The following is a 27490-nucleotide window of genomic DNA, read 5'->3' on the forward strand; positions in this document are numbered from 1 at the left end:
CGGAAGAGTGGTGTCACCTCTGAGCTTTTACCCGGTTCAAGCAATGGACTCCCCTTGAGCAAAGTGGGGTGAAATGATGAAGCAGTAGGTGAGGTGTCTCTGCTACTAACTGTCTCTTGATTCTTTACTGATTCTTTCCTTCTTATTTTCTGATTCTTATATCCATACATATATATTTCTACATATATGGTTGCCTTGATTGTGTTTCAATCATACTATTGATATGTTAGAGTGTGCTATGATAAGTGCATTCGGCTTACCGTGTGGTGCTATTTACTAATAAATACATCCCAGATATACCAATTCGTCTTTTCCTTGTAGCAGGAGGTGTGGACTCTTCTTGGCCAAGTATTCTGTTGTAGAAGGATGGGTGAATTCCCTTCTAGCAGGTAATTGTGCTATAGGAAGTTGTTCTACTCCTGGCAAGTTATGTGCAAAGTATGTTTCGCTCTAGAGAAGTGCTGTGTATATATTGTTTTCTTGCCTTGCCTTTGGGGGAGTGTTGAAAGTTTGCCTACCTTAGGAAGTGCTGTGTATATGTTATATTCCATAAGTTTGGAACTGATATTCTCTCCCTGGGAAAGTGACGGTACATACCTTGGTCCAGGGGAGATCTGAGACCTTTCATTACAGGGGCGAGCCATTGGTGGGAGACGCATAATATCTGCAGGGAAACAGGTGGTCTTGTATTGCCAATATGGACGAATGTGATGATCTGAGGAATTCAGGCGCCTCTTTCAAGGATTTTTTAAAATATATAGCGCAAACTCAACCCAAAGGTATTGCACAGCTTTGCATGAGCACCCTTCCCCTCACATTGATAAGAGTGTATATTCCCTGTCCTCCTGAGAACACGAACTGTGTTCCTAGTTCCTAAGAATATAACATGTTCACTGTGAATCCTAACGTGCCTAAGGATTCGATGTGTGTCTTTAGCTATGTCTCCGGCATGCCTAACAACATTCTGTGCATCCTTGACATATGACCCAATGCCCATGAAAACATTACTTGTGCCTCTGAACATCAGACAAGGCCTGGAGATTCTTCGTTGTCGGCCTGGGAGTCGTGCCTGCATGTCTGAGAACATTCTTTGAGCAGCCGTGGGTTGCAACATGAAGTTAGTTTATTAGCAGAAACTGCAACAGGCTCAGTGAGATATGTTTGTTCCCAGAGGCAACAGGAACCTTCCTCAGTACACTTTGTGCTACAGGAGATTCAGTTTCAATGCACTAGAATCATCTCTGACCACCAAAGGTAGACCGTGCGTGTGTGCCATCAAGAAGGGTCCAGGACGGAAAGCTAGTGCTTTTCCCATGAACCTACAGTTCTCTCAAAGAGCAGATGTCCCATCTTAATGCGCTAGTGTCCTTCCCATTCCAATCATCTAAGTGGTTAGTTTACTACTCACTAGGACCCGGGTATTACTAACAAGTAGATGTGAAGGGGTTAACGAATACCATCTCCACAAGTGGGGATATCAACATTCTAGCAGCAATAAAGTGAAACATAATTAATTGACCCATGAGGAGAGAAGATTAAATAAAGAAAACACGAGGAAGGGAGGGGGGATGCAACGAGGGTGGGGGAAATGAAAGGAGAGCTGAAAGAGGGTGGGGGGGCGTAACAAGAGTGGAAGAGGGTGTGGGAAACATGACAAGAACATGAGGAGGGTAGAGAGTGGGGGTAACACAACTAGGGCAGGGGTTGGGCAGAGTGTACAGACATGCACTCTTGCATGACGATTTTTTTTTTTAAGTACATGGAGCAGAATGAGACCAGTGGATTGACACTGGCCACAAACAGGAAACTGTTCTCGGGCATGCTCAAACGCAGGGACAGAAGCCACAAAAGAATGCAGGGGGAGGTAATCAGCCGGCAGGAAGCAGGAGGAGTGACCACTGAGAAGTACACAAACAAGAGTGACAGGGAAGCCAACCAATAGTAAGTAATGGTTGGGCTCCAATCTCATTTTTAAGCTTTATTTTTCTTAATTTATAATAGTTTTATATGCGTGCTGTAGGCAAAACCTAAAAATTGGCAAAACAAAAACAATGTTTTGAATGTTGGTACAGAAGGTCTGTAATAGCCATCATTGGCCCCCTGTCACTCCACTATCTTCAATGCAGCTGCCAACATTCCAATGTTCTAATTAAGCATTATTATTCAAGGTGAAGGGCACCTCCTGCAGTTAGTCACCAGGATGTACAACCCGCTTTTTAACTACCTACGAGTGTCCTCTCACTTGGATAATATTGCAACAGTAAATCATATCCTTACAATTTAGGTTGAAATACACAAAATTGATAGATGTGGGTCGCGCTCAGAACTCTTGCCTCTTTTGTGGGGACCGCAACTGTGGTCTGGTTGCTTGTGGAGCCTTGTGGATTCTTGGTGCTTGATATAGAATTGCGAATCTGACACACTTGAGTATCAAAATATAATTTATCTACATAGGTACTCTGTCACATCATGGTATTACTTAGCTGGAAGATTACAAGAGGAACATCTGTTTTTAAAAAAAAATTTATAAGGCTCTGCTATTATTCTCTATTATTCTCCTATATACTTGCACTGTAGAAAGGATCATATAGGAAAGACAGCACATATTAGTTACAATATAAAAAACAATTGGTGGTGCTATACTAATTTTAAGAATTGTGGCGAAACATAAGGTGATTTCACCCTTGGTAAAATGCTGATCATCTGATAGTATATGATGAGCTTTGAGAGAAAACAGTTTTCTCTCAATTTTCTTATGGAGATTTTGGTTAGTGCTCGAGACCAAAATGACGACACAATTTCCCAAAAATCACATTTGTAACGGAACTTAACATTTTACTACCTTTCTCACCTATTACTCCACTTTGAGAGAGTGTGTGGGGTGTATTTGCTATTGGGGTGTGTGCGTGCGGTTGGTGTGGGTGGGTGTTGTGGGTGGGTGTTGTAGGTGGTATGTGGTTTGTGTGCGATTGGTGTGGTGTGTGTGTGTGTGAGTTTAACATTTTGGTAAAAATCAAAAGGCTTTGTCTAATGCCAGACCAAAAAATGTGTCCATATTTAAGCATGGCTTAGCGTAGAGAAGGACATCTCTAAAATGGTTGTCCGCATTGATGCACTATTGCATTGTTTCTCATTTTCTGCCCTTAAGCTTGATATAGTAGTGGGTATACCGCTCGCTGCCAGCAGAATGCACCAGTAGGTGTACTGTTCTTTGCTATCAGGCGGGGGAGGAGATGGAGTAATAAAGGGATGTCACAGTGCGTCCTCCTCGTAGATGAGCAGGGAGATTGAGTGACAAGGTGACGCGGAGAGATACAACAGAAAAACAAGTTTGTTTGAGGGTAAAAGCAGGGCAGCAGAATCTGAATCTGGGAGCAGGTAGTCTGTGTATGAAAGTAAGTAAATCGGCAATGAAGAAGTGGGTGCAATGAAGGCACTCAAAGCAAATGTGTGCATAGTTTGTCCAAGAACATGAGCTCTTTTCTTCTTCGAGGAGGAGTCATTCACCCTATCTTGGAAGCGTTTTTCATTACTTGTTTTGAACACTCCTTAAAGGAGAGCGATTTGTAAGACTGACTCTGATCTCTGTACAAGGTTAAAAGCACACAGTAGAGTCCACGCCAAGCTGGAAAGACGAGCCATGCAAGCCCCATCAATCTATCTTCCACAGGTCACTACAAAGACAGAGCAATTCTCCCTCTGTACAGCACATTACTTTGTCCTGGAGCGGGGAATGCTTGCAAGGTATATTAAGAATACATTCTTTTCACATACTACTTTATATCAAACTTGTGCAGTTTCTAAGCACTGTAAATACCAGGTGTTACTTTCACAGAATTTAATGGTACAACATTGAACGTTGCGTTAGTTTTGTAGCCATTTTGAACCTGGGGCGTGCAGATCAATTCAGTCATCAGCAGGCAAGCTATCTGAAAGAGACACGTTAGTGATAGATTCCTTACCTTAGATTATCCCCAGGCGTCAGACTGGATCCGGAAAGTTTTTTGTAGCATTACCCCTGCGCGTCAGTAGATGGCGTCGTGCGGCTCCGCGTCTGTCACTGGCGTCGCAAGCGCCGAGATGACGTCACGGAGACTACTTAGGCGCCACCCATGTGCGCTGACATCAGTTCTTTCTTATTCCGCGCCAGCAAGCGCAGATCTGGATAGAGAACGTACCTTAGTCACTTTTTGACTACTCTTTTGAGACTTTTTGTCTCCCCTTTTTTCTCTTGGTGCACGTAGGGATGCCTGGCTTTAAGTCTTGTGGGGCCTGCCATCGCAACATGTCGGTGGCGGACCCCCATGATGTTTGCCTCTACTGCCTGGAGACCGACCATGACTCCTGGTCTTTCCGGGACTGTCGAGCCATGTCCCCTAAGGCCTTGAGGGAGCGGTGCCGGAAGCTGCTGGAGGTCCGGCACTCGTCCCAACGCCGCTCCAGGGACCCTTCCAAGGACCGCTCGCGGGGCCACACTCGTCGCTCCTTGGGCTCCAAGTCTTCGCCCTTGGATTCCGGTAAGCGACGACATAAAAAGAAGTCGAAGAAGCGTGTTCGCTTTCCGATGTCCCCCCGTCGGTCCTCGGAAGCGGACGAGGGGGACAGGGGTTCTGCCCCTGCGGCTCCTTTGGAACCTGGGAGTCCCGCGGCCTACCCGCCTTACCCGGGTCTGTCGGCGACTCCCGAACAGGTGCAAAAGTTTCTCGCCACCATGGACCGCCTTTTTAGGCCTCGGGCTCCCACCGGCGCACCTTTGGGCCCCGCAGTCCCCTGTCCAGATCCTGTTGGCCCGCCGGCAGATCCAGTCTCGGCGCCACAGGATCCTATGCCGTTGGCTCCAGCCCCGGTGCCACGAGGTCCGGCACTGCCGGCGCCGGTCCCAGCGCCGCCCTCAGCTCCGCCTCAGGCACCGCAGTGGGTGCTGTTTGTTCCCCCCTTGCCCCAATTCCAGGACCATTTCGTTCCTGCCTGGGATCCGCATTGGGAGATGGCGCTGGCCCGGCCTCGGCCGGCGCCGTTTACGGCGCCGTTCGTCCCCTCTCCGACTCTGCCGCCAAGACCGGTTCCTCCTGCAATGGAAGTGGAGGATGACTGGGAGGGGTCCGAGGACCCTCTTGCCCGTCAATGTGACTCCGAGCAGGACTGGGTGGACGATCTGGAGGACGCCGGCGACCTTGATGTCTCTTCTGACCCGGGGTTTGCCTCTCCCCTGCCTACGATGGAGGAGGGTGTTTCCTACACGATGGTGCTCCGTCGGGCTGCTGAGGTCCTCAATCTTGATCTTCCTTCGGTAGCCCTCAAAACTAACCTCCTTACTGAGGTGCTCCAGACGGCTTCAACTTTGTCGGAGCCACTGCTTCCCTTCAACGACGCCCTCACAGACGTCCTGTTGGGCACTTGGTCGCGGCCGGCCACAGGGGCCCCTGTGGATAAAAATGTCACCTGGCGTCACCGCCCGGCGCCTAGTGACCCCGCATTTCTTACCACTCATCCCATGCCTGAGAGTCTGGTCATCCAGGCCTCGACATCGCAGAGTGCCTTTCCCACGGCTCCACCGGATAAGGACTCTAAGAAGCTGGAGCAGTTTGGTAAGCGGTTGTTCTCGTCGGCCAGCTTGGGGCTGCGGTCGGTGAACACCGCCTGTTTGTTGGGCCGCTATTCCCACGCGGGGTGGGACACTGTTGCTCAGGTGTTACCTCAGGGTCCTGAGGAGGTCCATGCTGTGCTTTCCCAGGCAGTTGCTGAGGGTAAGGATGTGGCTAAGTTTGCCATTCGGTGTGGTTTGGACACCGCTGACTAGTTGGGCAGGGCGATTTCTGCGACTGTGGCGCTGCGTCGCCATGGTTGGTTGCGATCCACTGGGTTCTCGCCTGACATCCAGAGCTCGCTCATGGACATGCCCTTTGATGGCACTCGCTTGTTTTGCCAAGTCCTTGGGTCTTCCCACAAAGAGCCCGGCCACTCCTGGGTTTCATTCCTTTCGTGGCCAAGGCAGGGGCGCCCAGGCACGTTCCTTCAACAAGCCTGTGCAGAACCGGCCTCAGCGAGGCCGCGGACGCGGCTTCCGCAGGGGCGGCTCTGGGAATCAGCGTGGGGGGCAGTCCACCTCTGCCCCCGCTGCTTCTACCTCCAAACCTTCCTAATCTGAGCTTTGTGGAGCACCCCACGCTGGTGGGTGGCAGGGTCCGCCACCACCTCCACCACTGGCGCGATATCACATCGGACGGTTGGGTGTTGCAGATCATCCACAAGGGTTATTCTCTTCCCTTTCAGTCTTCTCCTCCAGCCATGCCACCTCGGTGCCACCGCATGTCGGGGGATCACTTGGTGCTTCTCCAGCAGGAAGTTACGGCCCTCTTGGCCAAGGGGGCCATCAAGCACGTTCCTGGGCCAGAAGTTGGACGTGGTTGTTATTCCCACTACTTTCTGGTCCCCAAGAAGGACAAAGGGGCCTGCGCCCCATCTTGGACTTCCGGAACGTCAATGGCTTCCTCCAGAAGGAGAAGTTCAAAATGCTGACTCTGGCTCAGGTCCTGGCTGCCCTCGACCCTGGAGACTGGATGGTAGCGTTGGATTTGCAGGACGCATATTTTCACATCCCCGTCCTGCCGGCCTGCGGTTCACGGTAGGCCAGGAGCATTTTCAGTTTGCTGTGCTCCCCTTCGGCCTTACCAGTGCCCCTCGGGTGTTCACGAAGGTGATGGCGGTGGTCGCAGCTCACCTGCACAGGTCGGGAGTGTCAGTCTTCCCCTACCTCAACGACTGGTTGTTGAAGGCGGGCTCGCCCCAGGCAGTCGTCAACCACCTCCAGACTACGGCCGACCTCCTGCATTTGCTGGGGTTCTCCGTCAACGTGCCCGAAGTTGCACCTGAGTCCCTCTCGAAATCTCCCCTTCATCGGAGCGGTTCTGGATTCAACGCTGTTTCGGGTTTATCCTCCAGAGCAGCGAGTCCGGGATATTCAGGCTATGATTCCGATCTTTCAGCCTCTGTCCCGTGTTTCAGTCAGAATGACCCTCCGGCTCCTGGGCCTGATGGCCTCCTGCATCCTGCTAGTGCAACATGCCAGATGGCATATGCGGGCTCTGTAGTGGACCTGAAGTTCCAGTGGGCGCAGCATCAGGGCAACCTGTCCGATCATGTCCAGATCTCAAAGGGCACTGCACGACAATTGCAGTGGTGGATCACGAATCGCGATTGGGTCAGTAGCAGATCCCTCTCCCTTTCCCAACTGGAGCACACAGTGGTGACGGATGCGTCCCTCCTGGGATGGGGCGGCCATTTGGGAGAGGCGGAGATCAGAGGACTATGGTCTCCGGCAGAGTCCCGGCTCCATATCAACCTCTTGGAGCTTCGGGCGATCTGGCTTGCACTGAAAGCATTCCTTCCCTCTGTCCGGGGAAGTGTGGTGCAGGTGTTCACGGACAACACCACCGCCATGTGGTATTGCAACAAACAGGGCAGGGTGGGGTCCTGGACCCTATGTCATAAGGCTCTGCGCCTCTGGACGTGGCTGGAACATCAAGGCATTACCTTGGTGGTTCAACACCTGGCAGGTTCTCTGAACGCCAGGGCGGATGAACTCAGCCGCCGGTGCTTGATGGATCACGAATGGCGTCTGCACTCAAACGTGGCGCAAGGTCTCTTTCTGCAGTGGGGAGAGCCTTGGTTAGATCTATTCGCCACTGAAGAGAACGCACAATGTCATCAGTTCTGCGTGTTGGAATTTCCAAGGCGGCACTCGCCCGGCGATGCTTTTCGTTGTGTTGTACGCCTTTCCGCCTATACCACTTCTGCCCAGAGTGCTGAAGAAGATTCGGCGCGACCAGGCCCAAATCATTCTTGTGGCTCCGGATTGGACACGGAGATACTGGTATCCCGAGCTACTCAGCATGGCGATCAATCCCCCGATCCGTCTGCCTCTTCGGGAGGATCTTCTGTCGCAGCAGCAGGGGACGGTCCTCTACCCGAACCTGTCCAGCCTCCACCTCCATGCATGGAGATTGAGCGGCGGCAGTTGACAGCCTTCGATCTTCCTCCCGAAGTCTGTGATGTCATTTTGGCAGCCAGGCGTCCCTCCACTAAAACGGCATACGCCTGCAGGTGGAACACGTTTGTGGCATGGTGCACAGCAAAGGCTATGGATCCCCTTTCTGCCCCTCTTTCTGAAGTTCTTCTGTTCCTTCTTCCTTTGGCCCAGCAGGGCTCTGCTCTGGGCACTATCAAAGGTTATCTTTCGGCCATCTCTGCCTTTTTGAGGCTTCCAGATCAGCCTTCTCTCTTTAAGTCCCCGGTTGTTAGCCGTTTCCTTAAAGGCATTACGCACACGTTTCCTCCCGTGCCGTTCATCATGCCTCAATGGGACTTGAATCTCGTTTTGACCTACCTGATGTGTGCTCCTTTCGAGCCCCTTCATACCGGTCCTTTGCGTCTTCTTACTCTTAAGACGGTTTTCCTGGTCGCTATCACCTCTGCCAGAAGAGTGAGTGAGCTCCAGGCTCTTTCTTCCAAACCTCCTTTCCTTTCTGTTCATCCGGACAAGGTGGTGTTAAGGACCCGTCCTTCTTTTTTGCCAAAGGTGGTCACGCCCTTCCACATCGGGCAGACCATCACTTTGCCTACCTTCTTTCCGCCTCTGCATCCTTCGAGGGAGGATGAGAGGCTCCACCGTCTGGACCCAAAACATGCCCTCGCATTCTATTTAAAGCGTACCCAGCAGTTCCAGGTGGATGACCAGCTCTTTGTTGGCTACGTGGGTGCCAAAAAAGGTCGGGCTGTGCACAAACGGACCATCTCTTGGTGGGTTGTTCTGTGCATCACAGCATGTTACTCCTTGGCTAAGAAGGAGCCTCCTGTGGGGCTGCATGCCCATTCTACCATGGCGACTGCAGCCACTACTGCCTTGGGACGTGGCGTCCCCTTGCAGGACATTTGTCAGGCAGCTACGTGGGCCTGGCTGCACATGTTTACCAAGCTTTACTGCCTTGACAGTCAGGTCCGGAGAGATGGCTTCTTTGGCCGTTCTGTTCTCCGTGAATTTCTGGTGTAATCTATTCGCAGACCCACCTTCGGGGTTGGTATTGCTGGGGTATCTATTCTAAGGTAAGGAATCTATCACTAACGTGTCTCTTTCAGATGCACAAGTTACTACTTGTGTAACAATATATCTGTAAGAGACATTAGTTAGTGATAGATTCCTTACCGCCCCACCCATCCTCCCCGTTCTGCGAACTGATTCTAGGGTTAAGGTCATCTCCCTTTCAGGGCCCTAGTTTTATGGCACCAGTGGTCAGTTTCTTGCATGGCTCTGCGTTCCTGGAGCAGAAACTCGTGTACAGAACTGACGTCAGCGCGCATGGGTGGCGCCTAAGTAATCTCCGTGACGTCATCTCGGCACTTGCGACGCCAGTGACGGACGCGGAGCCGCACGACCCCACCTACTGACGTGCAGGGGTACTGCTACAAAAAACTTTCCGGATCCAGTCTGACGCCTGGGGATATTCTAAGGTAAGGAATCTATCACTAACTAATGTCTCTTACAGATATATCGTTACACAAGTAGTAACTTGTGCTTTAATTCACTGACCCATTCAGCCTGCTTTCAAAACTAACTCGAAAATTTCATTTGTTACCGCCCTTGACGACTGGACATTTTACTTAGCTCGTTACGCAGTCTGCTTTACCTACGGGGTCAGCACTATTTTGTTTATGGGCACTTATGGGGAAAATGGGGAATGCTATTTTATTGTATTTGTATCCTGAGCGTGGTGCGTGCTTCAGGGACACTGCGCTCGGTTTCTTTTTTTTTTTACTTTAACACTGAGCGCAGCGTCTGTTTTGTGGACACTGCACTTAGTGTTAAAGTTAAAAAATAAAAGAAACCAAGCGCGGTGTCCTTGAAGCGGCGCTGAGCTGAGTTTTAAACTTAAGCAAGCATTTGCAATGCAATAGGTCTCGCATTTACGCGAGTTTAAGCTATTGGCATTATAAATGACAATGCCTTTTATTTATGTTTTAAAAGACAAAAATAATTGGCATTGTCATTTACAATGCCAATACCTTAAACTTGCGTAAATGCAAGACCTATTGCATTGCAAATGCTTGTTTTTTTACTACTGTGGATATCTCCGCCACAAGTGCAGAAAAATCAGCAGAAGTAGATCATGTTCAAAGAGCGGAAAGTGGTTCTTACAAGGCGAGGACAGCCTTGTAGGTTTGTGAATGCCCACCAACCTGTACGTTTTTGGCCATTCACAAACTCAACTCTGGAACTTCCCACCCAGAAAATGGTTTTAGGTTTACTCCAGCCAGAGTATCTTTGCTTCAGGATGGGAAGAGGAACAGACCACCCGCAGATTTGATATTTGTGTAGGAGATCGGATTTCTCCTTGGGGCAAAAAAGATTGTCCCTGTGAAGAATAAAAATATACTTTCACACACTTGGATGAATAACTCCACACTATGTACAAGTCCGGACTGGAGGAACAGGCTGCCTTAAGAATGTCACACGACAAGTGTAATAGTTTGCCTGCACCTGGCGCAGCTCTCCAGGCATGCTATAACACATGTCTGTGAACTGGGAAATATTGGAAAAGTATGCTCAGGTGGAGTTGTACAGTTCTGTGTACACTTACATTTTTCAATCTGGGGCTGAACCTTTAGATGAAAAGGATGGGTGCAAGAAAGGCGAAGACATGGTAAGAAGAGAAGAAAGTCTTAGTGGAGCACGTGGCGATACTTCTCTACAGGCCTGATCAGCAGAACAATCAACTGTCAGTCAGTCAGTCGGTCAAACCACTTTATTCGATTATTTAAAATCATAAAAGTACAATACACATTACAATAAACAAAGTCTTATTATCATTAAATACATATGACCGATGTTAAAAAAGGAATAAAAACATCTGCATCAGTTATATAATTCATCAGAGCTAAAAGAAATGTCAGATAAAAGCAAAATTTCATTGAGGTATAAAATAGGGGATTTCATACATCATTAAGCGTAGGATATCTTCTTTTCCTGAGGCGTACAGCTGCGACAAGAAAACTAGCAATATTAAAAATGTTCCGTGTATTATCAAGCATTTGAAGATAAAATAATGCTGGTCTGACCTGTAAATAGAGGGACTAAAAGCCTCCTGCGAATTTCATCGTAATAGTCACAAAACATCATAAAGTGCAGTGTGTCTTGTGGTGAGAAGTTATTGCACTGACACGGGCATATATCCTCTGGTTTACACCACCCCGGCAGGTTACCCAACGAGAAATTAATTAAATTGAAACGGAACCTGGTCAGGAGCCAGCGATGGAAAGGCTTGGTCACAATTCTCAGATAAGCCTCATTTAATAGAGAAGATTTTATCAAATAATGAGCCCTAACCGAGGGTTTTTGTTGCTCCAGCTCTTCCCGTTCCATCATCAGTATGTTCAAAAATTGAGATTTAACCCATTTCACATCTTCTTTTTTAATCCCTTCTGGGATGTTAAAAAGTTTGGGACGCCCCAGTTTAAGAAACATAAGCTTAACGTAGGACAGCCACGGAATGCTGCTGGCTTTATCCAGGGAAACACAATCCCGCAAAATCTGATGATTCAGGGTTATATCTTGATTAAGCCAGGTTTTAAGCCAGCAGACCAACGGGGCTATTCTCAGCGAATCAGTCACATAACCCAGCCCCAGTTACTGATGGACAGCAAAAGTTGGAGTTGATTGGAATACGCACAGAAGGGTACGTAAAAATCTGTTTTCAGCCGTCTGCACCCCTGCCAGCTGTTTATAACCCCAAATGGCTGAGCCATACGTAGCAATAGCCAGGCATTTGGATCTGTAAATATTAAGAATAGCTTCAAAAGGCCTAGCCCCCAAGCGCTGTGAAAACCCTAGTAGAGCTGTCATCGATCTAACTACTGCATTTTTTTAGCTTTGTGTTGGGGGACCCAAGAGTATCTATCATCGAATAGGACCCCCAAATATGTAAAAGAGGTCACCCTGGACACCTCTGCTCCATTACAGAAAAAAGATTTTACTTTTCTGTTTCTTTGGCCCATTGTCATGACATGTGATTTCGAGATATTCACTATCAAGTCCAAGGGTTTCATATAGGCCCGAAGGCATCCAGAAGCCTCTGGAGGCCTATAGCAGTACGGGATAATAACACAGCGTCATCCGCGTATAGGAGAACCGGAATAGTCCTTTCTCCTACACGCGGAATGTCCAAGTTTGCCTGATCTAAGGTTTTATCCAATGCATTAATATAAAGGGTAAAAAGTAGTGGCGCCAGTATACATCCCTGACGGACGCCTCTACCCGATTTAAAGTGCCTTGTGCATTTGCCATCCTGAGTAACCCTGACTGTTGCTGAAAGAACCCGATGTAGATCTGCTAAAAAGTAAACTAGGCAAGGATCAATGCCCATGTCAAGCAGAATAGACCACAGCTTCGATCTGTTAACCAGATAGAACACTGAGGTGAGGTCCATAAAGGTCATTTGCAAAGAACCTTCTTTGGCTATGGTATATTTGCCTATTAATAAGTATAAATTATTGCACTGATCCATAGTGCTTCTGCCTTGTCTAAAACCATACTGTAGATTGGATAAAACCTCATTGTCATTCACTCAGGATGCAGGAAACCCCTGAGCACCTGAGGCATTAAAAACATTTGTTAATATCTTAGCCCAAAATTTAGGATCACATTTATAAAGGTCTGCAGGGACAAAGGCAGGGCCAGGTGCTTTATTACTAGATGTCTCTATTATCGCCCTTTCAATATCCTCCTCTTTAAAAACCAACAAGGGTAAGTCACAATAAGTTTCTATACAAGGGAAGGGATCCATAAATTGCCTCAAAGTGAGCAAGCCACTGCACCTCTGTGATGTTACTTTCCAGGGCAACATTCTCTGTGCCAGACAAAAATGGTGTATTAACCATAGCCCAGAATCTCGAGCTGTCCTTTAAGACTTCAACAGACATAAGTGCATTCTAGGCCTCTTCTTTAATCTCATTTTTCCGTGTAAGTACCGCTAGCTTATACTGCTTCCTTAAACTGACTATCTGTTCCCTGTCACAAGGTATATTTTTCAGGGCTTGTACTAGGTTTCGGTGGGCTCTTGAGCAGTTGTTATCAAACCACCTTTCACCGGTATTTAATCTGGGTTTAGTTATAACAGTCAGATCAGATGCTATCTGGCCACAAATACCTTCAAAGGCTCTAAGGACCTCTGCCCTTGGGGTGGTATAATCTACACATTTTGCGATGTTTTCTTTGGCCTTCTCACATAAATCTGCAAAGAAAAATTCAGGTATTACCTTGGACCATTTGAGCCTCCTCCCCTGATCACTTGTTGCCACACAGTTAGCTCCCAGATTCTTACCTGCTGTTCCCAGAAGACCACAATCTTTGTCTAGCTCTAAAATTACTGGGTTGTGATCACTAAAGGGAGACAACCTGGTGTTATAAAACACTACCTTAGCTAACATCGTGGGGGACAAAAATATATAGTCAATAACAGTGTCCCTCTCCTTGGCATTAAACGTGGGAAACCGCTCAGATCGATCATTAATGCTGGGTTCAAAGAGGTCAGCTCCAGCCAAAAGGACCTCCAGAGCCTCCACCTGAAGCATGTGCACATAGTGAGGTGTCACTGAGTGGGTAGGCCCTAAGTGATCATCAACATGACAATTCAAATCACACAAATGAATATTAAAATCCCCCATAAGTATAGTATAATAAAAAGTGGATTGCTTCAGCCTATAATCTTCTAAAAAACACTTTCCCCAGAGTTATCAAAATTAACTAATAATAATTTGGGATAGTTAGGAGTGCTTAATTCTACTATCAAACAGTTATGGGAACTCGCCTCCAACCTCTTTGTAGACCCTTTTAGCTTTAGTGAAAAAAGGAGCACTAGACCCCCCCTTTGCTCTGCCTGCCGGAGCAGGACATGCAGGTAAGCAATACGTTTTAAACCCATCCAGCCAAAAAATATTCTCCCTATCCCATGTTTCCTGGAGGCCAATAATGTCATATTGTTTTATAAAATTCAGCCAACTTGGAACATCTCTTTTAGTTCTAAGACCCACAATGTTCCAGCTGATGATCTTACAATTGGGGGCAATTTCTATATCTATGGCCTGATCATTGTGGCTGGGTTCAGGTAAACAATCATTGGGTGTCTCCAGTCAATCATTCGCATCTAGCTGGGACAGTGGGAGAAATCTACTGTCACCAATAAAACTTCCCATGTGACAACATTTTTAACTCGAGGCTGCCATAACATGCAGGGCAGGGCAGTGCTAGAAAGAGAGAGTACAAGTGAGAACGGACTGAGAAAAAAGATAGGATGAAGAGAGGGAAGGAATAGTGCATGGGGTCAGAGAGTTTTGCACTTCTACGGATGTCCCACATGGTTTTGCGGAATCGAGAACCAATATCACCGTCATGTCTAAATCTAAGTCTTCCCCGACCAGAGGGAGATAGGTAGCCATTAGTAGTCAAGTTGACTGAAGAAGTTACTGATGTACCTCACAGTTCTACTGGCAAGGACGTACACATTGGATCTTGCACCAACCTTTACCCCCTGAGAAAGGTACAGTTTACAGCCAACGGCGGACGCAGTGACCGCACTCCCCTGCTGTGTTCCCTTTGTGTTTGATTCAACAAATCTGGGTGGGTGTGCACAAGCTACTCCAGCACCTGCCGTTGTTGGGTGCCAGCCGCGAAGCAGAGGATGGATGAGTCCGTGACGGAGCTGACGGCTGCACCTTTCATCACACCAGATTCACCATACGCTGGCCCTTATCAAGGAGGCCCATGCAGCCACACGGCACATATTCATTCTTTCCTAGGACCAGACATCACTTTATGCCCTGAAGAAGTTCATTGCGTATGAACGAAACGCATTGGCTGGCAATTTTCTGTAGTTAGACTCTCACAAAATAAAAAAATCCATTAAGAAAACCTAACCGAGACTATATGACTTATTGAAAAATTATTTTTACTTAACGGGTGGTGCACCACTCCATATCTTGGGCTCACCCCCTGAGAAAGGTGTTCTTCTAATTGTGAATTTCTTCCAAGACCTTTGTTGGCTGCCAGGGCTTTCATTACATTCAGGTGCCAATTACGATCCGGTGAAAAAAATTCCAGTACGACTCGTATCCGGTCTTTTTACCGTACGAATCGTACAAGTGCCGTACAAACTGGCAATCACGAATCGCATGGTAAAAAGTCCATACGAACCGCCTTGGGAATTATTCCCCACACGTCATCGGGTCGGAAAATGTGTCCGACACGTCCTCGGACGATTTACCGTACAAACGTGAAAAGCGAAGTCCAACCGGGGAATCACGATCCGTCCCGGGCGTCCGAATGTACAACCGTATGGTTAAAAGACCGTCCGCACCGAACTCCAATAGCAACCATGGAGACGTCCAAACAGGTGCCCGGTACGCGCCGTACCCCCCCCCAGCCCCCGCATGTACGTGCCGTACCCCCCCAGCCCCCGCATGTACGTGTCAAACCCCCCCGTGTATGTACACCCGAGTACGTGTCGAACCCCCCGTGTATGTACACCCGAGTACGTGTCGAACCCCCCCGTGTATGTACACCCGAGTACGTGTCGAACCCCCCGTGTATGTACACCCGAGTACGTGTCGAACCGTACGTGTCGAACCCCCCCGTGTATGTACACCCGAGTACGTGTCGAACCGTACGTGTCGAACCCCCCCCCGTGAATGTACACCCGAGTACGTGTCGAACCCCCCCCGTGTATGTACACCCGAGTACGTTCGAGTCGTACCCCCACCCGTGTATGTACGGTGCGTACCCCCAGCGCGTAGCACTGGGGGTACGCACCGTACATACACAGGTGGGGGTACGGTTCGACACGTACTCGGGTGTACATACAAGGGGGGGTTCGACACGTACTCGGGTGTACATACACGGGGGGGTTCGACACGTACTCGGGTGTACATACACGGGGGGGTTCGACACGTACTCGGGTGTACATACACGGGGGGTTCGACACGTACATGCGGGGGCTGGGGGGGTACGGCGCATACATGCGGGGGCTGGGGGGGTATGGCGCGTACATGCGGGGGCTGGGGGGGGTACAGCACTTACCGGGCCACCTACTCTGGTCGTTTCGCGCCGTACTTCGCATTTCCGGCACTTTTTGGGTGCCGTAAAAATATTGCCGTCCGGACTGCTGTCGGTTCGAATCGTAATTCCTGGGTCGTGAAACGCTGCCTGAAAGCGTCCCGACGTCACGTCGCAGCATTCCCGGATCACATTCGTACGTATATTTTCATCGGTCGGTGTTTTTTACGATTCGTACGGAAATGGTGTTTCCGTGCGAATCGTAATTGCATGTTTGTAAAGTTTTCCGACTGGGTACGAGTCGGACGGAGAAAACTCTCCGACCGACGGTTCGTACCCGGTTTTTACCGGATAGTAATCGGCACCTCAGTGTCTACTTGACATTGAGCATCCTTGAGCCAAACAACGTGATAATGAGCGTCCAATTGATATTGAGTTTGACCTCGACGTCAAGAGCTTTCTCAACCTCAAAATGTGACCAAATGTCCACACTGTATCAAAATATATTAGTGCCTCTTGATGGGCTAAAAGTGACTGCAGAGGGCCTTTCGACTGCAGGACAAATGGACAGGTAGGGGGCCCCTACATCTGGGCATCCTTGGCAGTGGAGCCATAAGTGGCCACATTCTGGAAGTTGAAGGACTCCAGATGCATAGAGGAGAAGGACATTGTATGGCCGCACTGACACAAACTGCTAAAAATTTGGACTCCTCCTTCTACTAATGTGCCTGGTCATTGCATCACGGGCCATGCCCTTAACAGTGGTACAGTTCAGCATGAGCTAAAGGAGAAGCGGCTGCTGTTTTCTCAAGGTAACCAAAACAAAATGTGAAAGTGGAAGTATTAGTATCAAAGGAAACTGGAAGCTAGGAGACCCTTGGAGAAAAGTGTACCTGGCTGTGACAGCCTTCATAGAGGCAAAATGCTAAAAATAATATCAGAATAAATGTAAATATATCTATGGAAAAAGGGAAAATATAATGAAAAGTTCTTGAAGTGGTGTAATTGCTGAAACTTGACATTTTCAAAGCACAAAGCTCCTCTTGTAGTGGAGGGGCGAAGAGGATCGTGTATGTGTTTTTTCCGTATGGGGAAGGATTTCAAAGTTTAGGAATCCAGGAAAGTTTCCAAGATGAAGAATCACTGACATCTAAAACCAGTGTCCACCATAAACTCCGCGTCAGATTGGTATTACAGGCTAATATGACCAAGGAAACACCAAAGTAGGAGTTTGTTCTCATTTTTGAATTCTACATGACAAACTATTATGAAATAGATGGGAAGAAGCTTACCCCGCCACTCCTTTCACTATGAAGACTTTGTCCGAATGTTGCTTTTCCAGTTTGGTCATTACTTCGTACAATTCATGATTCAGCTGCAACAAAAAATGGAGCATCAAATCTTCAATCAAGATGTAGCAATGCACACCACTCTACATTTTTCCTTCCCTTCTATAATTTATGTTAATATATAGTTTGTAAAATAAGACGTAATAATAGAAAATGTACACTCACTAGAGCAATAGTTTTTGTTAATGATATTCTGACATACAGACGATTTGAGATAATATACATCATGGGTGAACAATGTAGAGCTGGATCGATGTTATATTTTGAGGATATCCACATGTTATATTTCAATAATTGGAATCTAAATAAGAACTAATTTGCATGATCAATGGTTATCTGGTAGATCCAGTATGGGTCTAGCTCTCTGGGAGTTTTTCTTGACACCACAAGTGTACGTCAAAAGAGGGAGGCAGGGAGGAACTCGCATTTATTTTAGGATAACTACTGACTATGGAAATTAGTTGAATTTGTAGTTATGCCACTTGGAGGACATTGTGTTTTGCATTGGTTAGCACTGACAACCTCCAGACTTGGTGCATCAGCACTGACATGCAGTGATTAGCAGTTGGAATGCATAGGGAACTTAGGCAAGAAAAAAATCACAGCAGCAATTGACAGGAAGGAGAAATAGCTAATACATTTATGTTTACATTTCTTTTGCTACCAGACGAGGAGTTATATGGGCTTTTTATATGTAACCAATGAATCTAGAACGAGAGATACATAAAGATAGGGAAGTAAAGGATGAATTAGCAACAATTAAGGAAACAAAAATATATATATGTATTAAGAGCACCCCCCAAAAGGGTATATACAGATTGGCTGAATGACGAAAAGGTGATCAAGTCACATTCTGCAGAATGTTGGGTCTGTCAAAGAAACTGGCTGCCTAGTTTTGATTCCACCGCATGTCTCTTTCTTCCATCACCCAACACTTTCTGTCTATTTCTCTCACTCTTACGGGTTCTTTTGCATCCCTCCTTCTACCTTTGTCGCTGTTTTCCTCCTTCTTTCTCTCTTTTCTGCCTTTCTCTTGCGTGCACTGGGTCAAAATCTGATGATAAAATAAATTCTGTTCCACCAAAACGAGTAGTGGTGGGCCCCACCTGCAAACACCAGCTCAAATGTATGACCCTTTGTTACTGGCCATCTCAAAATGAATGAGGGCCTAAGTTGTAAGAGTGTGGTTTTGAATATTGCTTGAGAAAACTACATGTTTTTAAGCATGTGTACACAACACAATCTTTCAAAATATAGCGAACTCCTCAAGAAATGTATATGTTTTTGATGTCAAAATAATAACTTCATTTAAGTAACAGAATTGCAGTATGAATGAATGAATGAATGAATAGACACTTATAAAGCGCATGGCTACCAAAGACCTCCCAGCGCTAAAGACAGAGCCTAAAACGCATATATCGGGAGATTCAAGAAAACAGCAAAGTCTTCAGATGTTTGCGGAATAAGAGATGGTTGGCCTCGAGCCGAATATAATCTGGTAACTGATTCCAGCATTTTGCAGCGATAACAAAAAATAGACAGCCACCTCTCCGAGCTCGGTTGACTTTGGAAACGGTAGCAAGATGTTTCTTCTCAGAACAAAGTGGTCTTGTAGGGAGATACAGGGAAATGATAGATTGGAGAATCGGCGGAGCACTAGCCAACAATGATTTATGGGCAATGCATAAGGCCTTAAATTGAATTCTTTCGGCCACTGGCAGCCAATGCAAAGAGTTAATATGTGGTTTAGCAGATTCCCTATTGTGAGCCTGCATAAGGAGTCGTGCCGCACAATTTTGTACCGTTTGCAGTTTTTTTATGGTCGAGCAGGGAGAACCAAGGTAGATCACATTGGCGTAATCAAGCCTCGAGAGAACCAGGGCTTGCACCAGCAGTTTCCTGGCATTAAAAGGCAGAAGGGGCAGAATCCTCCTAATCATTTTAAGGATGCCATAACAGGTGCCTGCTACCCTGGATGCCTGTCTCTTAAAGTTCAGGTTATGGTCCAACCATACGCCGAGACTTTTTATTTGGTCTTTGGGGGATGGCATAGACCCAAGACATTTAGGCCAAAGAGCACTGATCTCCAAGTTGGTGGTCTTTCCTAAAAACATCAGTTCTGTTTTAGCAGCATTCAGCGTTAGGAAAGAAGAGTCCATCCACGCTGAGACCTTTTCCAGAAAATTGGCCAAATTGGACTTATTGTTGTCTAAAAGATTAAGGGACACAATAAGTTGAGTGTCGTCAGCGTACGTAATGATCTTAACCTCAAAAGGCTCGACTACCTCTGCCAGAGGGCGCATATAAACATTAAAAAGTGTGGGGCTCAGGGAGGAGCCCTGAAGCACCCCACACTGTAGCGACATCCATTTAGAGGCGGAATTGTCCTCAAAGACTAGAAAGGGCCGATCTACAAGGAAGGACTCAAGCCATTTGAGCAGCATTCCAGTCACCCCACTCTCTCTGAGTCTTGCTATCAATAATTGATGATTGACCGTGTCGAAGGCCGCGCTGAGGTCGAGTAAAATAATGGCAGCGGACCCTCCGACATCCAGAATTTTCCTCGATTCTTCAATAACCGATAGCAGGGCTGTCTCAGTACCTTGCTGGGGTCTAAAGCCCGTTTGGGAGGGATGTAGGCATTTATTCTCTTCCAAAAAGGCAGAGAGAACAGAATTAACGTACTTTTCGCTCATTTTGGCAATTCCAGGTAATAGCGAGATCGGGCGATAATTAGCAAGGACTTCGGGATCCAAGGTAGGCTTCTTCAAGAGGGCTCTAACCATAGCCCATTTCCATAGAGAGGGAACAATCCCAGAGGAGAAAGAGCTGTTGACCAGATCGAGAATAACAGGGGCAACCGATTCAAATACCTGATTAAGAATGATGGGGGGTGCAGTGTCACAAATTTCCATATCCATTGTTGGGATGGATTTAATAGAAGGGTATAAGAATTGGGATTGGTCCTTGGTCTAGGGGGAACTTGCCGAGGCAGAAAGGGGGGGGAAAGGCAGAATAAATATCTTGGATTTTCTTATAGTAAAAGTGTGCCAATTTATTGCACCGTCCTGGGGCATCTTCAGGGGGCGCAGGGGGCTCAGGAGGTTGCAAGAGTTATTTAAAAAATTTCACGCGGGGAATTGAAGGCTAGGAAAATTATCTTTTTGTAATAACAAGATTGGGCAGTTCTAATTTCTGCCTTTTAGGCCTTAACGGCGTCTCTATATTTAATTTTCTCAGACGTGGAGAAATCCTTTCTCTAACTTCTCTCAAGGCGCTTACATAGCTGCTTCTGCTCTCTAAGTTTAGGGGAGTACTGAGGAAATATGAATTTTATGATCAGTTATGTCCCCTATCTTAGACCCCAACGGCTCCATGTACATGCTACAAGTACATGTATGTTCCCTCCAGTTCCAGTTATGAAGACGCAAATACATGTGCATCCACCGTCAATATGTCCTCTTTCAGACCCGCCATGAATGAGTCGGATATTCCGTTCCTAAGTATGAAAGGCCACCGACTTTATGTGGTTCACTTTCCACGTTTTACAGTTCAGGCAAGTAGGCCCTGAATTCTGCCATCAAGCCTTTTCCTGCCTTCTGCCTCTGAAAGCTCCAGTCCGAGCCCGCATCAGTATCCATGAACTTTGTCCTACTCCCTGCGCGGCTAACGGTGCCTGATCCGGCCTGTTGCCTGCCAAAAACTGTATTTCACCTTCAAGATTATCTGCTCTGCTCCTCATCCGATGCATTCCTGTCTAGTAGTTTAGGTAAACATTCTTCCAGCTACCGAGCAAAGGGCCAGGCCTCACTGTCCTCATGCAAGTAATTCATAGCCCCTGTTACTATGGAAGATTCCTGCCCCCTCGCATCTCATGTAGACACTTAGACGCTTGTACACGCACTAACAGTCAGTATAGAATAGATTCCGTCCGAGAGACCTTTCCTTTTGGATAATACAGTTCTTTAAACATAAGATATTAGATATGATTTGGGATTAGGTTGACATGTCCCCCCAGACTTCTGTCTCCACATGTAGAGCTAAATGTCAAGTCCCCTTCACCCCCTAGTTGCACGTCAATCACACGTCATGCGGCTGCGCACGCATCTCTGCCAAGTATTTCTGCTGACATTGCAGGATTCTCTTATGGATCCACCCACCTGTGACATCATGTTTAATGACGTTTTTAGTTTACGCCTATGTTTACGCCTTTTTTCATTACGTATGTGTATTATTATCTATATTATCAGCTGTTACGCCTCCTGCATCTGTCTTAATGTAATGCTTTTCATATAAATATCTTTACTTGTCAATAATGTATTGCCTTCCCTTCCTGAACCCTCGTGGTGATGGAATTTGATGCCTATGGTTCGAACCATAATTCCTTGTAAGGAATAAAGCCTTTCAGAACCTCTAATACCACGGATTCTGCCTCTTATTTTTACTGAGTTATTCTTACTAGACTTTACCGCATAAAAAATAGTACAGGTAATTAAATATTTACCACATAAATTGGCGCCCGAATAGGGACACTTTCTCATCTCACGCGCCGGAGGTGCGTTGCAGGCCCGGTCTCCTGCCACAGCTGAACGGACAAAAACGCGTACCCGCAGGATTTCCTGTATCTCCCTCCGGCCAAGCGGGGGTGACTGAGGCTGCGATCAACACCCAGACGAGGCGGTGAGAAGTGCGAAGTATCCCGACCAGAGCCTAGCTGAGAGAGCAAGATCCGAGGTATACAGAGGCCCACCAGGTTCCGAAGTTCCGAGTCGAGTCCAGTCCGGTCCAGTCCAGTTCAGTTCCGAGGCCTTCCGTTCCGTGCTACCCGGTGAGTACCGTTGCCGGGGAGGCATTTAGACGTGCACATTAGGTTGTGCCGGTCAAGACGGGTTTGGGTACACAAATCCGGTCTGCACTGTTTCAGCAGTGTATCTGTACTGTTTAGCAGTATATCTAGTATGTTTTGCATATAATTCAGTATTATCTAGTGTTAGTATTATGTCAGTAACTAGTTTTCTATTAGTTATCATCGTTCGTTAACTGTTAAATATTAAATGTTTTAGTACGTTCTACATATTGTGGTGTGAATGATTGTTCATTATTGTGTTTATTGTATTAGGTGTGTTCAAGATTAAGTAATAAGGTCTAAAAATGCCGCTCTTTTCAAAATTAAGACAGATCAAAACCAGAAAAGGGGTACTCGAAGAAGCTGTTCCCATTCCACCTAGGGACACTCCAGGGTACTTTATGTATCATAAGCATGGCCTAGATGCCGTATTATTTCATGATTTATGGGTGGACTACACCAAAGATTTACCAGAAAGTCAGAGATGGCCCGCGGCTGGGACCTGGGATGCAGATTGCATCATGAGAGTAGAAGAAGAATTATGGAAAAATAAAGCCAGACAGTCACAGAAAGATGCCATTGAATTATGGCGTAAAGAATCATATAGACGTACAGAAAAAGCGCTCAGACAGGAAGAGAAAAGTAGGGAGAATTCGAATAAAGCCCGAGAAAATATATTAATTGAGGAAGGTACCCGAGTAAAAGCAGAACAAGTAGACAGACAACGAAACACTCTTATGAATGGTATGTATCCTCTTCTGGCCGAAGGGTTACCTCAGGCCACCCCGGAAATACCGAAAGACTTGACACCTCCATTACTCCCGATAAAAGCGCATCCCAAAACAGTAAAAGATGTTTTTCTTTCTTCCTATTTAGATGATGTAGCTCCTGAATATGCTAATGCTTCGCCACACACACCGCCCACCGATGGTGCTCAACGCCAAGATCATCCGTCTGTATCCCCGCAACAACAAACTCCTACGCACATTCCCACAGGTCCATCTGTTTCTACCGCTTTTCCTACATCTACAGTTTCTATCTTACATCCAACAAATCCTTTTGTGCCTAGCACCTCAGACGGGGCGACAGGAGGTACGACAGAAATTTTTGCCACGCCACCCCGAGGAAATAAATTATCCCTTAGAGATTTAGCATACGAACGTACACCCCAACTAGCAACTTCCGACATGTTTAAAGAGCATCTAGTGGATTGTAGATATGATCCTGTGCCCGGTAGACGGGACGGTATGCTGCTGTCATCACTACGTATACGACGAGCCTCAAGGTATTTAGCGACGCTACCAGGAATGGGGGCACATTTAGACAATATATATCACTTTGTCCAATCAGGGCGAGGCCCTGAAAGTATTGACGAAGCCATGGAATACCAGAAAGTGGATGTACAGAGACAACTGTTACGCTTCTTCATAAACTGTGTGATCAGAAACCAAGACAGGCCTGAGGTAGAGCAGAAGGAAATACAGGTACTTACCGGATGGGGTCAGAATATATCAGAAGGGAAACATGATAAACAGACATGTATAGTAGTTATGTGCCGAAAGATCCGCAAAGAAGTGGAACGAATACATAAAGAAAGATTAGAGACAGACCAACATGAATCAGAGCGAGAGGAGGACGAAGAATCAGAAATGCACACAAGACACTTAGAGACAATGGCTTATGTAGGTAAAGGAAGATCTTTTAATAATACCAGATGCTTTAATGATCCGATACATCCGATACGTCCAGAATGTAACAGAAATTTTCAAGCCCCTATGTTAAATACAAGGTCTCCTGAACACTTATTCCAGGCTGCTGATAAATTACTCCGAGACCGAAGGGGGTACCATATGCTCGATTCTATGGATGAACAAGAATTAGCCAGGTCAGCAGTACAATGGGCTGACAGTCCCGGCAAATACAGTGATGATGCACTAGCACACACGTTTTTGAACCTTACCCCATACGAACAGCGTTTAGCTGGTATATACATGATTCAACACCTCCTTATATTATATAAAAGCCAACACTCCGATCCTGGACCCCTACCTGACATATTGACAGAATTACTCACGAATAAATGGAGAGGGTCAGGTACTGATTTAATTAAAGAAATTCTAGAATTTCGAAACCAGTATATAGTTTTCGTATGCCCAGAACATGTTCCAGTTCCCACTATGGGAAGAAAAATGTATCACATAGATAGACAGAATCCCTTACGCGAAGTGCACCCAATCAGAGGTGAAGATAATATCTTTAAACGAGTGTTTGTGTACACGCCTATAACTAAAATTGAATTATTAGAAATGAAGAAAGTAGTACCCAGCCATGACAAGGATCCAGCAGGTTTCCACCGTGAGATAAAAGACATGTTACTCATGGGAGAGTATACCTACCCCGACATTATGAAAATATTAAAAGTATTAATGCCTGCCGGTATTTACGAGAAACTCAAAGAAAAGGAATGGGAGGTGGGAGACCAAAAGATAGATTGGACAGCATTAGAAAACGAAGAAAAGGCCCGAGCTGCAGGATCAGGGCTTGGGGAAAAGACGACAGCACTACCAGGATTACTAGTGCAGGTACTGCCACGTTTATTAACTACGAAAAAGGAGGACTGGGGTGCAATCTCAGCCTGTAAACAAAGCAAGATGAAGACACTAGTGATTTCTATTCCCGATTTGAAAAATGTTTTGGTATTAATAGTGGCATAAAAGCAAGTAGCGAGTCATATCCACATCTGTTTGTGACAAAATTAGTTGAAAATTCCCTACCGCAAGTTAAGAATAGAGTATTGAAATTCGAGAGTACCTGGCAAGGTAACACCCCGTCACAGATGTTACAGATGTTACAATATCACCACAATAGAATTAGAGAAGAACAAGAACATGAACAAAGACGTATGAAAGACACGAAAATGAAAATGCTTGTGGCTCAGTCAGTTCCAGCTGATGGTCATAAAAAGGGTGATTCCGCAGGTCCGGCGAAAGGGACATGCAACTATTGTAAACAACAAGGCCATTATATACACGATTGTGCAGTTCTGAAACATAATATCGCCACGGGTAAAACCCAGGAAAGACCACGTCCACCTAGACAGGATCAGAACCAACCACAAATCCCTCAGCATGCACAATCTAGGCCAGCTCCGCAACAGGCAGCTCCACAACAGACCGTAGCAACATCACAGCAGCAGCCTATTGCTGCCACACAAGCAACAACGCAACAGATGTACCAGTATGCACAAACTGATTATCCCGATTATCAGCGATACACATGAAATAGCCTAGAGAGGGAAGTTGGCTTACCCCTTATCGAGGTTCCTGTAGATCAAGAGGGACCTTATGTACATAGTGAACTATTAGGGGAAGACAGAAAGTTTTTACTTGATACAGGGGCAAGCAGAACAACTATACGACGCAGTGAAGTTCCAGGGGCACCCCTCTCAGGCTCACAGAATATTTCCCTTGGATTCTCAGGAAAGCCTATCATTAATGAAGTATCGCAACCCCTTCCACTTACGGTTGGTCCATTGACACGAACTACAGATTTATTGCTTACTAAATCATGTCCAGAAAACTTGTTAGGTATAAAAACATTGAAAGCTCTAGGAGCTATAATATGTTGTTCTCCGGAAGGAGTACGATTATTTTTACGTGACTTCAAAGGTCACTACGTGTCCAGAGACATGGATCACCGGCTGCAGAATTTACCTACACATTTATGGGCACAAGGCCCTACTGATGTTGGTTGCATGAACATTACACCATATCGAGTCACACTAAAAACAGGAGTGGTGCTACCACGAATGCGACAATACAAGTTACCACCAGATGCTGTTGTGGCTTTACTGCAAATCATTGACGAGCTCATTGCACAAGGAGTGGTTGTGGAAACCGACTCCAATGTATGTAATTCCGCGATAATTCCGATTCTTAAAAGAACGGATCCAAAAGCACCACCAGTATATCGATTAGTTATTGATCTGCGCGAATTAAATAAATGTATTGTACCACAATACCCTGTGGTCCCAGATATCTCGTCATTACTAACAGCTATTGATTCAGAAGCAACGTTCTTTACTGTAATCGATCTCAAGAATGCCTTCTTTAGCGTCCCAATAGATCCGGAAAGTCAATATTTGTTCGGATTCAGTTTAAATGGACGAAGTTTTAAATTCACACGCGCACCTCAAGGATTCACAGAAAGCCCCAGCATCTATAGCCAAGCACTGAAACGAGAACTTGACTGTATCCACATGCCAGTTAACACTGCCCTGCTTCAATATGTCGATGATCTGCTGATCACCGCCCGAAGCGAACCTGAATGTGAAAAAGCGTCACTGACGGTTTTACAATTTCTGGCCGACAAGGGGCACAAGGTGTCCCCTTCTAAGCTGCAATTCTGTGTCCAGCAAGTTGTTTACCTTGGGCACTTACTGTCCAAGGAGGGAAGACAGCTTACACCTGACCGCATCCAGTTAATTGCTAACATGCCACCACCCAAGACACAAAAGGAGGTGCGGCCTTTTATAGGCCTCACTTCATACTGTAGGCAGTGGATCCCTCAATATGCATTTCTAGCAAAACCACTCATCCAGTTGACAACACAGGAGGCAGCCACATCGACTGTCCTCCCTTGGACTCAAGAACATACGCAAACTTTTGAAAGCTTAAAGAAAGCTTTATGTCAAGCACCTGTTTTAGCAACACCATGTTACAGTAAACATTTTACACTCTTTGTTACAGAACGCGAAGGTACTGCCTTGTCAGTACTCACTCAGGAACAAGCAGGATCACACAAACCATGTGCTTATTTTTCTAGTACATTAGATCCCGTAGCTCAGGCTCTCCCTGCGTGCCTGAAATCAGTGGCAGCAACAGCTTTAGCAATCAGACAAAGCGATGCCATAGTATTAGGACATCAATTGACAGTACAAGTACCACACGCAGTAGAGGTTCTCTTGAACCGCACACAAACACAACACTTGACTATAGCAAGACTCACCGGTTATGAATTAACATTGTTTCAGCCACACATAGAAATCAGACGTTGTAATACATTAAATCCTGCCACACTTTTGCCAGTAAACGGAACAGATCCATTAGCACATGATTGTATTGAAGTCATTACTATCACGACGAAACCCAGACAAGACTTGACAGATATCCCTTTATCAGATCCGGACCTAACATT

General features: G+C 46.4%; 1 protein-coding gene across 2 annotated transcripts in view; it reads right to left on the reverse strand.

Annotated features, from left to right (window-relative positions):
- Window positions 1–27490, reverse strand: part of BIN2 (bridging integrator 2) — a 210956-nt gene that overhangs the window by 47488 nt on the left and 135978 nt on the right. For both annotated transcript variants that reach the window (XM_085654491.1, XM_085654492.1), the window contains one exon: window positions 17392–17474. In XM_085654491.1, coding sequence (XP_085510617.1) covers window positions 17392–17474 — 83 coding nt within the window. The remainder of the gene's footprint in view (window positions 1–17391; window positions 17475–27490) is intronic.

This window comes from Triturus cristatus, chromosome 4_1 (assembly GCF_964204655.1).
Source record: "Triturus cristatus chromosome 4_1, aTriCri1.1, whole genome shotgun sequence".
NCBI lineage: Eukaryota > Metazoa > Chordata > Amphibia > Caudata > Salamandridae > Triturus > Triturus cristatus.